Here is a 13,097-nt window from a genome sequence, read left to right on the forward strand (position 1 = left end):
TGTATTAAGGTCTCGGAAAAAAAATAAAATGTTAAGTTTAACTGTTTCTGAGGGGGAGGAAATTACCAGTAACGACGGAAAGGCAGCTAGCCCAGAGCTAGGCTGAGGTAGCTGTTTGGTGGTGCGCAGCAGCACTACAGAAAAGTGAAAGATTAGAAATGCAAAAAACCCCCCATCTGTATGCATTTAAAATTGGGGGGTGGGTGGGAATTTGCGTAGCCCATCTCGGGTTTGAGCACTGTAACATCCTTATTTTTGAAACCTCGGAGGGAGGGGTTTTATCATTGCCGCCCTTTGGAGGAAGGTGGGAATCTTTTGTGGTTTGGGGATGTTAACTCTTTGGGAGCCCGGGTTTTGGGCCAGCGTCAACCTGGTGCAGTTTGGCATAGCGATGGCCGAAACCTCACGCGGTTTGCTATGGGGAGGTGTCCGTGTCGTGTGTGTGTGTCCCCCCCCAGCCACACCGTGTCTTCTAAGAATCAGCAGCGGGCTCTGGGGTGTCCGGTAACGCGTCCGGCATGCAGGGCCGGCGGGCTGAGCCGGCCGGCCTCTGTCCGGGCAGCTCTCCATCTGTCCCCGTCGGTCAGGGAGCGGATTCCTCCCCGAGAACAGGGAGGTTGGGCTTCCTAAAACGGGCACAACAACTGGCCTTGCCCAGCTTTGCCCCCTTCTCCCCGCTGCTCACTGTCCCCCCGTGGCAGAATTAATCCCCCCCCCCCCCCCGCCCCCAGTTTGACTGGAACAGCTGAGGGAGGCAACCCACCGGCCTTGGGCCGGGACGGTGGGGGCCATCCCGGAGCCTGGCTCCCCCCGCCAGCCCCGGTTCCGGCAGCTGTCCCTGCCCGCCTCAAGTGCGGAGGGAGGGAGAGGCGTTAAACGATACGGGCACATACTCCCTCGTGAAAGAGATCCCTTCAGCCGAGATATCAATGTGGCTTCTCCCCTCTCCCTCCCTCCCCGACACCAAAGGGTTTTACTACGCTAATCCCAGCACCTGTCCCTGCTGAGGATGGCAAGAAGGGTATGGGGGTGGGGGAGGAACGGTCCCATATGTTTTTCCCTGTCCTGGATTGGGAGTGTTCCCTCTGACGCACCTAGAGCCCAGAACATATGCTCTTTTCAGATCCTAAATGCTGTTTGCTTCCTCCTATCCCCGGTGGCGGTGGCTGCGAAGATCCTGTGTCCCCCTCTTCCCGGCAGTCGCTCTGTTTGCTGCCCGGGAGCCGTAGGACGCTCCTCGGTCGAGGCTTGCAGGGCCGTTTTCAGTAGGGGATTTCTAATTTTAGGAGCCTCTGCCGCCTATGGTTGAGCGCTGCCTTGCTGGATCCCAGAAGAGAGGGGCTGAGCTGAGCCAAGCCAGGCAGCTCCTTTTTATTTTCAGCTGAGCTAGTGTCAACCTGAGTGGCCCCAGAGGCCCGAGCCAAGCACTGCGCAGGGCTGCCAGAGTCCTTCCCACAAGGCTGAAAGACGGAGACTCGGGTTTGAAGCTTCCAGTCCTGTGTCCATTTGGCCTTTAGCTGGAGGATCTTTGGCTATGTATGGTGTGTATTGTATGGATTACCAATACCCAGTCGTCCAGGTAAGCAAAAGGACAGTGGCGACTTTATAGAGTCTTGGTGTTTGCTCTGTATGTTCCTCGGGCAGAACTGGAGCTTATGTGCTGGTTTTGTAGAAAGACACTGCTTCCGTGCTGGGCTCCTTGCTCCTTGGCTTGGTGTGTCCCAGGCCTCAGCAGCCCGGAGGCTCTGCGGAGGGCTTTGAGGCTCCTGCACGTGAGCGGAACCATTTGACGCTTTAACTCCAAGGTCTGTGTTGTTTGAGACTTGTGTGTTTTGGTTTGCATTTTTGGCTTTTTTCTGAATTTTTTTTTTTTTTTCCCTTGTAGGGGGGTTGAGCTGACAGCAATGCCATGCTCTGCAAACTAGTATGTTATTGCGTGCCTTACTGCATTGTCCGGGCGCATGTGACTTGTACGTGTGATTGCAGTCCGTCCCGCAGGCATGGCGAGCCACCCAGAGCAGCTCCTCACCTGTTTTCCTTCTCCCTCCTCTGAAATCACCCACAAAACCTCTGACAAAGTCTCGTTCGTCACCTTTTCGCTTTCGGAGGCCCGACGAGGATGTGTAGGGTGATAGGAATGGGTGGGTTTGAGAGCAGAGCTCAGGGCAGGGCGAAGCCTGTATTGCGGCTTCTGCTGGGGGAGGGGGCTATATTTGGAGCACACGTGAGATTTGCTGGCCTGGCGTGTGGAGTCTTGGAAAAGCCAGAGGCCACGGGTCAGGCTCAAATACTTTTGGAGCCAAGTGAAAGATGATGTTCTCTGCGCAGTCCTTGGCTATTCAGTGTCAGCATTCGTTGTCCTCGCAGGCACCAAATTTATCCAGAAAACATGAAATGTAGACTAGCGGCTGAAGATTATCTACCCTAAGATACGTCAGATAGCTACTAAAGAGTATTTTGTTAGGTTACCTTGTACCAGGGGTTTTATTACGCACATGAATAGAATCCACCAGCAGAAGTGTGTCTTTTGGTTGTTAAGATTTGTTCCTGATAAATTGGTTCTTTGCACTTGAAACTTTTTTTTTCCTCCCTCTGGCCTTGATCCAGCTGGCAGGTTTGCTCCATCTAAACTTGAGCCAGCATAGAAATGCAGGTAATGGGATGTTAAAATTGAAGGCTGTGCTTTCTTTCCACCCTAGCAGCAAAGGGGAATTATAGGCATAGCAAAAGAAGAAGGAAGACAAATCCTGAAACTCACGGAAAGCGGAGTACTTGTGGCTTTCTCTTCTCTTCTCTCTCCATTTCCATGAGTCCTATGGGTGTTAAACTAACCCAAGCATTTGAAAGTGCCCATATAGACCACTTGGTTAGACTAGAGGTTAGTTCTTCATCTGTGCTCTCACCAGGGTGATTTCAGTGGCCTTGTCCTGTTACCTGCTGCATAAATATCTTTCTCCAGCTTATTTTCCATTAGGATTCAAATGATAGGAGCTAAGCAAAAAACCATTGTGTACATCCGAGTGAACACAGACAAGAATATAGAAGTGGCGCAGACGTGCTCAGGTGGGAGCAATGAGCTTTGCCTGGCATGATAAGGGTGATAAGCTGTGCCCTGGCACTGCAGAGGCCGACTAGTTGAATTTGCCCATAGTTATTTCAGAATGCTACTTCCACAGCACGGTAATGAAGTTTCAACGCATATGTGCCTGTGATGCACGAGAAATCATGAGAACTCCTAAGTATTGGCATCTAGAGCCGTTCTGAGCATGTTGCTTTTTGAATAAATGCAGTAAGTAGGAAGGGATGATCTCATGGCTCTGAGCTGCATGTTCTTCAGGCTTCCAGCCTTCAGCTCTACTTGTGCTTCTCTGTTGTTTTCAGCAGCCTGTTCTGCAGTTTGAGCCTTTGGTTTTGCTCAGTAGAGGGAGGCAAACAGCGATGGTAAATTGGGCAGTGGTTCCATGATTTGCACGTAGGAGAAGCTAAGTGGAGGCCCACCAAACTTACTTCACTTGGCCATGAGACAACATCTGAACCCCCAGCCCTCAGTGAGGAAAGGTGAGTCACACAGATTCACCAATTAATTTATCAGTCTTGTTCATTATCAGGTATTGCTTTGTGGGCTGCAGTAGAGCCCAAGATGACAAAGACCTCAAGTGTTAACCGTGTCGGATCATGTTTTTTCCATGGCATTCTTGAAGCTTTTGAAACTCTGTATTGGGTGTTCATTTTGGCTGTTTTTGTGGCAATCCGAGCTCCTGCAGACCTGTGTTTCTGGTTGCCTGAGCACATCCATTGGAAGTTGGGGCTTTTCTTTTGCTGAATAGGAGCAAAGGCAGATATATTCCAAGCATGGGGGAGGAGATGCTTTCTGGCCTACAATGGAGATGAAAGAGGGAGACCAGCAGTAGATCGCACTGAAGGGAATTCCCACTCTGCTGGCACATGAGCAAAGCAGTCGTACCATCTGGGTGGTGGGAGGCAGTGCAAGGGAGGGTTCAGTGTGCGGTTGGGCACCTCTTTTTCCTTGGAGGATTCTTTTTGATGGCAAATATTTCTAGAGGGTCCTAAGGTGAAGGCCAAAATGGATCAGGAATGATGCTATCCTGGTTAACAGTGGTGAGATGATGGTAGCATGTCGTTTCTCCGTCCTGAAGGTCTGTGCTACGGTCCTAGATCTGGGACAAGAACTTGCTAACCCTATGGCACAGAGGAGACTTGGTGAATGCAATAATTAAATTAAGTGGAGAGAATAAGGAGATTATCCTGAGTGATTTGCAGAGGTCTGGTGAATGAGATGCACGTTGCTGAAACCTGGTGCTTTGGCGTGGCAAAGGTATAAGGATGTCACTGTGGGTTTTGCTGCTTTGAAATTGAATTTACACTCGATCCAGAATCGTGCTCCAGAATCTCAGGTTTGTAATAGGGGAGGGGAAAAAAAAATAATACTTTCCCTGGTTTTGCAATATTGCCTGTAAACCTGTAGTATCATAAAATGCAGGTTAGCAGAGAGGATGAGATAACTCGGAAAAATGTGGGCTCTGACTCAGAGCCCTGCGGGCAGCAGCCGTGGAGGCTGGCTCCTTCCCAGAGGACCCCACACCACGGCTGAGCGTTGGGTCGCGTGGGACGGCTGGCCCGTGGCTCTCTGCCTCCGTGCTCCGCTGGGACGTAAGGGCTCACCGGTGTCTCGGTCTCAGGCTTTTAATGCCGGAGGAGAGAGCTGGGCTGGGATGCGTGCTCCTGCTGGCCTTCTGCTGAATTAGGAGAGAAAGGGAAAGGGAGGGAGTGAGCCAGAGGTCAGTTTGCAGCGAGTGAAATTGGGAAACTGAAAAGCACCGTGGGTCAGCACGGGCTGCCTGGAGAGCAGCGCCGTAGCAGAAGCCCATGAAGCAAAACCACTAGGCTTTGCTTTTTTTTTTTTTTTTTTTAGTGTAAATTATAACTGGGCATCTTCACGCGAAGGAGAACGCATGGGGATGCAAAGTGTTACTGCACCGTAATTTGGCTTTGCTGCTGCTAAAGCCTGGGGAGCCTCTTGAGTACCAGGTGTCAAGAAGAGACGCATCAGAGGGGCAACTTGCCTGAGCGGGTTTTATCTCTGCGTCATGAGCCCTGGAGCATCAGCGCAGTCCTCTTGTCTAACCGAGGGGTCGGCGGACCCGCGTCAGCCCCGTCCGTGGGTTTCCGTGGGTGCAACGTTGGGAAGAATCAATCGGAGCCTCTCCGATCCCGTCTGCCAAATGGGGTGGCTGCGTATCGGTCTGTTTTACGGGGTCGCCGGGAGAACAAACGCTGCCAACCGTGGCGTGCTCAGGTGTTGAAGGCCAGATGCTTACTGAAGATAAATGGGAGGGGAAAAAAAAAAAAAAGGCAAGCTGGGAAGGAGTCCAGCGATCTCCCAGTTTTTATGATGAAAGAAATGCGGATCCTGGCACGGATAGTGCTTCCGGTTCATCCGCCGCACCGTGTAACCCACGCGTTCTCCCCCTTTGTGGCAGGAGGGAGGTCTGCGCAGAGCTGACAGCTCCCTCCCGAGCATCCTCCCGCGGGGAGATGCTCTCTCCCGCCTCCTGAGCTCCGGGCGGGGGGGAACCTGACCGCTATAGACCCGACCCGCCGGGAAAAGATGGTAGGTGAGGAGGAACCGGGGACCGGGCCCCGGGGGGGGGGGGAGCAGCGCTTTTGTTCCCAAGCTCGGGTTTTGGGGGGCTCACGCCGAGCCCCCTGGGGGTCCCGGGGAAGGGGCGGCTGGGGGGGTCGCGGCGGGTAGGCACAGGGGAGAACCTCGCCGGGGGAGCGGCGGCCGGACTCGGAGCTTTGCAGCGGGGAGGGGGGGGGCCGTGCCGTGCCGAGGCGAGCCGGGCGAGGCGAGGCGAGGCGAGGCGGGGGCGGTCCCGGCTCGCATTAATTACCTTCGGCATTCGGGGCGGTGCTTCCCGCAGCCATCTGGCTGAGCCGGGGGGGGACGGCGGGGGGAGCGGCGGCCGGGGAGGGAGGGAGGGGGAAAGAAAGGGAGGAACACGGGAGAAGAAAGGGAGGAAAAAGGGCTCGGGGGGCACCGCGCCGGCGAGGCAGCGCAGCGCAGGCATCCGCCGCCGCCCGCCTCCACGGGGCTGCCGCTTTTTTTTTTTTTTTTAATTATTTTATTTTTTCTTCCTTTTTTTTTTTTTTTTTTTCCCCCCCGTCCCTTCCCCCTCCCCACCCCCCTGCGGCCGGGCTCCCCCATTTTGGTTTATGGAGAAAAAGAAAATGGTAACTCAGGTAAGGCTAGCGGGTGGGCCCGGGCTGCCGGGTACCGCGCCGCGGCGGCTGCCTACCCGGCTTTGTCTGGGCGGCGGGCGGGGGGGGCCCCGGCCCGGTACGGAACGGAACGGAACGGAGCGGCCGGGAGCGGGGCTTTGCCCCGCCGCCTTCCCCCCACTCCGCCCCGGCGCTGGGGCGGGAGGGAGCCCCGCTGCGCCGGGGAGCCGGGTTGGTCGCTTTTGGGGAAGGGGTTTCCTGCAGTCCCCCTGCCCCGAGCCAGCAGCCTGGTGGTGGTGATCCATAGGGAGAAAAGGTGCCTGAGGGATGCGGGTGCTCCTGCTCCCGAGTTAGGCTAAACGACGGATCCCGGCCGAGCACGAAGGGTAAAACATCTTCCCAGCCTTTTACTGGGTCCGGCTGCCGGTCACCGTGAGCACTGGGAAGCCCTCGGCAGGGAGCTGTAAACGCGGGGCTGCCCGGGGGAAAGCGGCTGACATTTCCCGGGGAGTGCACCAGGGCCATCGCGTTTCCCCCTGCCTCGCAAGGGGATTTTTATCAGATAGTGCTCACCTTTTAAGGCTGCTATATGTTTCTGGATTTTTAATTTTTTTTTTTTCTTTTTTTTTTTTTGGCATGGTTATCTGCAAGTCGCTACCGGAGGGAGGGGGCAGAGGGAGGAGGAGGAGGAGAGCAGCATCGCGGAGCTGGAGTCCTTTGGAGTTAGGCATTATATAATGTCCCCGCAGTGCCTTGCGGAGCTGGAAACCTTTGGGGGATATTCCCAAAGGGGGTGGAGGGAAGGACTCCTAGAAGGAACTTTTCTTCAGATCTGGGCTTCACAAGTGCTGTTCTTCTGTGGAGCTTTGCAGGTTTTTAGACTAGATGCATGCTGTCTTTGTGGCTTTCCTTAGTCCTGGCTGAATCCCCGTTTGCTAGCTGCTACCGAGATCCTGCGTGTCCCACTGCAAGAGGCAGCGCTTTCCCGGGTGCCTGGCTCAGAATGAGTCTGCTGTAAGAACTGATACCCGCTTTGACCCTTTCCGTTTCTCATCTCGCATTGATTGTCAGCGGCTGAAAAATAGGTCTCTGTCCAGTCTTACGGTATCTTCCCAGGCTCCCAAGCCCCACTTTCTGCTTCTGCTATTTAGTCCCTTCCATTACCGATTCCTTTTTTTCTGGACCAAGGCTTTCTGTTTTGAGACAGAAGAGCTCTGCAGAAATCTCCTGAGGCTTTCTGTGCCTATATTTAGTTTAGTGAACGATGCTGAGAAGCTGTGCCTCTGCCGTCAGGGTCCATTTGTGTATTGCTGCGTACTCGGAGCGTGCCTGGTTAGATGGAGGTGTATGCCCCTAAGCTGCAGATTGGCGTGTGCACATTTCGGAGAGTTGTCCTGCACAGCCTTGTATTGCAATGTGCTCTTGGCCACAACTGTTACGCACAGAACCTGTGTCTGTGCGGTGCAGAAAGGTGCCTGGGTCACCAGTACGCAAGTGTGTGTAGTTCGTGCGTGCCTAGGACCGAGCACCCTGAAGCACGAGCTGGTTGGCTTGGAGACGTGCGGAGCTGGGAAGGATGGGATTCTGCTGGAGCACTGGCTGAAACAGGAGGCTATAAACTCGTTTAAAGGTTTGGGATGTCCTTATAGACTTCAGGGAAATCTGTCTTCCACGGAAATTGTTAATTTACTGAAGTGGGAAAGGAGGCATCAAGACCATACATTATTAGTATTGGTTGACCTTGAATTGTGACTGTCTTAAGAGTATGTACTATTTAGGATAGGTTTTCAGGATTTGCGCTGCAGATTTACATGCTGATACTAGAGAAGATGCATATTAAAATAACCAGTAGGGGAGGAGAGCTCGGACTGTGTCTCAGTTGGGGTCTCCAGATGAATGACGGATAGCCCTTTAATGCAGAGTTGAGGAAGACAGTGAAGGTGGGTTCAGCTGTAGCATAGTGCTGCTTCTTGCAGAGGGAGCATTTGGCTTGCTAGGCTGGTCCTTAGCAGTACTTCAGGTTTGGCCGCGTGTGGGGCTGAAGGAGCATGGCACATCCAGGACAATACCCCCAGCCACGTTGTTCTCATCCTGCAGTGAAGCAGTGGAGTGGCCTTATCCACAACCTGTGAACGTATTTCACTGGGGCTCTGTCTCATTTATGAAAAGTAAATGTTGTCGGTATTGTAAGCTGGTAATTGCCACTGAATGAATTCAGCATTGCTACAGTCTCTTGCTCCGTTTGGTTCAGTCTCCAGACAACGTTTCCTGCCTGGTCTGCATTCTGTTGTGTGTTTCAGGGAACAAGCTTGCCCATCTTCCTTGGAAATCTGCGAGATCAGCTTCTGTATAGGCATGAGGGGCTGGTAAAATAAACGGGAGCGTGTGGGGTGGGAAGACTAGAAACAGTGATAGGAAGAAATGGGAGATGCTGGAAGCTAGAAACGTGCTTGAAAAAGAGGAAACCAAAATTGCTAATGAGCGCAAGAGCTCAGATTCATTAACAGAAAGTATTCTGGTCTTATCCCCCTTAATCCTAAATCAGTGAAAATGAGTGTTAAACGAGGCCTGGTACATCATGTGCTAATTGCAGATAAAAGAGAGAGTCTTTGGTGGACGGGAATTATATGCTAAAAGGCTTTTTCTCTGTGTGGTGCGTGGTGAGGTTGCTGGCTTGCGTGGAGCACAAAGCCCTCCCTTTCTTGGACAGCCCAGTGCCTTGCTGGCGTTTTCCTCCGAATCTGTTTCCCATCAGGGCTGGGAGAGGGGGAAGGTGTTGAGCATCTCGGAGAGTGGGAAGGGAGCTGCTGCCTCCTTAAGGAGTCCCGCCAGCCCATGTGGCAGCCGGCAGTGCCGAGCGAGCATGTGTGTGTGCGTGTATGTATGTATGTATGTATGTATGTATGCCTTTGTAATGAATCCCCCCGCCATTGTCTGCTCCCCTCCCTGCTGCCGGCGATGGAGCCTTTCACCTGGGCTGCTGCCTGCTGGCGGGCCTTCTTCCAAGATGGGAAGAGGAGGAGGAGGAAGGGTTGCTCGTGGTAATTAAAGCCAGACCAGGGAGAGCTGCTGTTTTCCGACTGCAGCACCCCATTTTCCCTCTTTCTGTGTCTTGAGTTCCCAGCTTTTGATGTGGGTGTAGGCAGGAACATCTGAAGGTCCCCTTTTGTGCAGCTGTAGGATCACCAGTCTCCATTTTGTGGCACCATTTGAAGCATCTTTGCTGCCCTGCCTGCCAGCATGCCCCCTCTTGTCCCCCCAGCACCCCTCAGAGGCTCCAGCCAGCGCCGTTTATCTTGGCACGTGTTTGACTTGCTACGCTCTGCCCAGGGCTCAGGGAGGTGATGGCGTTTGTGGCTTTGAGACTAATTTATGTCCTTGTTAAAATGAACCAGCAAGCAGCCTCATTTTTTCCAGAGGTTTTCTTCTCGTTCCCTTCCCCCTTCCATAACCCTTTCCCTCCCAGACCCCATGTGTAGCTGTGAGACAACCTTGTGCAGCCAAAAGTTGCTTGCTCAGTCAGTGATTTTTTTTTTAATTAAAAAAAAAAACAACCACAAAAAAACGCAGAGCTCCTTAAATGGAGATCTTATTTAAATCAGAGCAGCGGCTGACTCATTAAAGGCTTCTCTGTCTCCTTTTCGTTCCTCTGCCTCATTCCCTTTCCCTATCTTTCTCTACCTCCTGTTACAGTAATGGTGTGATAAAACGGATCTTTGTCTGTGCTCCATGTTGGGATCATGCAGGGGGTGCATATTTGGAGGGGGCGGAAGACAGGAGACGGGGAGCCCTGTCACGACAGCCACCTTGTGCTAGCTAAAAATGTACAATGCATCCCATTATAGGAGACCGTCCTCCTTTGTTTGAACAGTCTGCAAGGGAGACCGAGTCCCAGAACAGCCTCCCCCCTCCCATCCCTTTACGTCCGCTTTAGGATCTGTTCCCCTCCAGGCAAGCTGGATGCTGCAGGATTCTCCTGCCCCTCTAAAAGAAATAATTAAAAAAAAAAAAAAAAAAAAAAAAAAAAAGGAAAAACCCAGCTTTTTCTATGCATACTGGAAGGCTCCCCTTTTCTCTGTCTGACTTCTCTCAGGAGCTACCACTATTCCCGTGTCCTCTTTCCTTGCTTTGAGGATTGCATCTCCCTTTTCTTTCAGGCCAAGTGTCCTTGCTGTTGGCTCCTCGGCTTGGTGTTACTCTTGCAAACTTGCATGAGCTGTCTGAAGGGGATCGCTCTCTTCTCTGTCCACGGCCTTGTGCTCTTCCCCTTTTTTTGCCATTCAAAAAGCGGTGCTTGTTTATGTGGTACCTGACTGTGCCTATGCCTATCCCCTAGTTTTTGCTTCCCTTCTGCTGTTTGTCATAGGACTTTGTTTTAGCGCTGCAGAGACCGTGTCAGCAGCAGAGGTTTGTGTGAGAGGAATCCTGGCCAGTCACTTTTCCAGGAGAATCTCCCCTGGGAACTGAAAGATGGATCTGCGGCTCACTTTCCCTGATGTAAGGACACGGTTGCTTGAGGTGGGCCTATGGGTTGTGTCTGTAACTGTTGTGATACTTAAGAGATTTAACTGCTGGTTGAGAAGGGCTTATTCTTAAGGGCTTAAAAATCAATGGGGCCTGTCAGAACCCGGTGAGTGTTTTTTTACAGTCCTTTTCTCTTTACCGCCTTTGCTGAGCACTTTCAGATGCGTTGGAGTAGAAGCGAACCGCAGAGCAGCCTTGGGATGGCAGAAGCTGCATTCGATGTCGCCTAGGCAGGATGGCGATGTAAAAGGGAACTTGATACAGCAGTGCCATTTCCTTAAGTCCCTGTCCTAGAAATAACCTCGCTGCTCCCTAATGCATTTCTTCTGCAGGTGACTAGGTAACTATCCCCGGGTACCTGGGAATTGAGAAATGAGGATGCCTAAGTTTGCCATAGTACGTGCTGTGATTGTTCAGGTGACAGGGCTGTGTAAATTTAACATGCTGTTTTATTGTTATTTTAAGAACTATTAATTTGTGAAGTATCTGGATTAGTGAAAAGGTTGTAGTGAGCTACCAAAAATTAGTAAAAGTTGAACATTGAGAAGGAGGGAAGCCCTTAAAACCAGCAACGTCTTTCCCTGCAGGTTATTAATTCATAATGGCTCCGTTGCACTTAATTAGTATTGACCAGCTTTCTGCTATAAAATTCTAACACCAGTGCAAAAGGGGGCTGCAATACCGGGGGGCTGATGTTATTTAGACCTGGATTCTGGTCTTACTGCTTCAGGTAAAATGCTCGATATTCCTGTTTTGGGTACATTTTCAGCAGATGATGTGTGCAGTTAGCTGCCCCTTTGCAATGAGTTCCTTAACCTATTTGTCTCCCAGCTGCAAAGTCGCAGAATTCACTAATGGGCATCCCTTGGAGGTCTAAGTACCAGGGAGGAGGTGGTTAATTTGCTTCAGTCTGCTCTCAAATATTATTTAAAAGGATGTAGCCAGGTATTCTTTCTGTCTGACGTGTTGCCTGGAATCAAGAGTAGAGAAATGTTAACTTGCCTACCAGAAGTATTTTGGTTTGTTCCTGTTGAGTTATCCTGAGCTGTGCAGGATGTTTTTTTGCTGGGCTGCTGGAGGTTGTGCTATGACCAGTGAGGGCTGGAGATGTATAGGCTGGTTTTATAGGGTTCACAGAAGCTAGAGCAATTAATGCTCAGCTGAAAGCTTTCTGAAAAAATAGAGTGTGCTTTGCCTATATAAAAGAAAATAGGACAAATGCTGGGCCTGTTCAACAGTATGCTTTGTTTAAAATATCTTGTTGGTTTTTTGTTGTTGGTTTTTTGGTTGGTTTTTTTTTCTTTGCAAAACTATCCGTTGAGCAATATTATTCACAAACTGAATTGAGAGTTATCAAGATGGTAATGGGAAGGCACTTCAATTCCGGGGCATTTCCATATTTCAAGTTGCGAAAGAAACCTTCATTTGTTCCTTTTTATTTCTGTGTCTATTTATGATAGTCTTCAATCACATGATTGCATGCTATTTTTTTCCACAAGAAAGGAAAGAAAAGCCAGACAACCCTCCACCCATCCCCATCAGCTCCAGCGTATGTGGCACCACGATGACCTCTGCAAGTATCAGTAGCAGGGTTGGCTGTCCCAGATGCATCCCACAGACCTCTGCCACTTACACTGAATGTGTAATTAGCTGTCATTTTCTATGCAGGCCAGCTCGATCTCTGTTTGCCAGTTGGTTTTGTATATTTGCTGACAGCAGAGGAATAGTGACTTTTTGCAATATTAGGCTCTGGTTTAGGCTTTGGGAGTGTACACTAGTAGGCACATTTTCCCCTCTCTTCCATCCCTGCATGACCTCCCCTGTCTCACCTCTGCCATCCATCACGGATGGATGGATGGGTTTTCTTCCTCTCACTCTCTCCTCATGATCCGTGGTCAGTCCATGCTTGTCCCATGCAAGTCCATGTCCATGCTGTCCCTGTCTCCATTCCTCTCTGGTTACGCGTCATCCTGTTTCAGCACACTACTTTTTTACCTTGATCGTTTCAGTTCTTTCTCAGCTGATTTTTAGGCCTGCTTATTCTTTCTCTGCTTCTCCTCCTCCTCCTCCTCCCTGTCCTCACTACAGTCTCCTTGTCATACACTTTTTTAACTTCTCCACCCACTCCTTGCATTCCTCATTTAGTTTGCCTTTTCTGCTCCTATTGCAGTCAAACTTGTCTGATCTATCCCTTTTCCCCCCATCACTAAGTCTGTCCTGTTGGCGCTCAGGCTTCTTGTCCCAATTTACTTTTCTTCCGCTACACTGCCAGATCTGTTTCTTGGCTTTTTTGGATTTGAGGTGGGTAACTGCTACTCCATGTTACTTGA

At 51.1% G+C, this 13,097-nt stretch overlaps 1 protein-coding gene across 21 annotated transcripts in view; it reads left to right on the forward strand.

The window, feature by feature from the left end:
* RBFOX2 (RNA binding fox-1 homolog 2) overlaps positions 1-13,097 on the forward strand; it is a 177,346-nt gene that overhangs the window by 81,109 nt on the left and 83,140 nt on the right. The window contains exon 1 of one of the 21 annotated variants that reach the window (XM_069807345.1): positions 1,142-1,579. The exons of 18 other annotated variants lie outside the window; for them this stretch is intronic. In XM_069807345.1, the coding sequence (XP_069663446.1) occupies positions 1,535-1,579 (45 nt within the window). In that variant the 5' untranslated portion in view covers positions 1,142-1,534. Of the gene's footprint in view, positions 1-1,141; positions 1,580-5,999; positions 6,265-10,609; positions 10,741-13,097 lie in introns of those variants that run through there. 2 more of the 21 variants (XM_069807346.1, XM_069807347.1) reach the window with 2 other exon arrangements.

Source organism: Haliaeetus albicilla, chromosome 19, assembly GCF_947461875.1.
Source record: "Haliaeetus albicilla chromosome 19, bHalAlb1.1, whole genome shotgun sequence".
Taxonomy (NCBI): Eukaryota; Metazoa; Chordata; class Aves; order Accipitriformes; family Accipitridae; genus Haliaeetus; species Haliaeetus albicilla.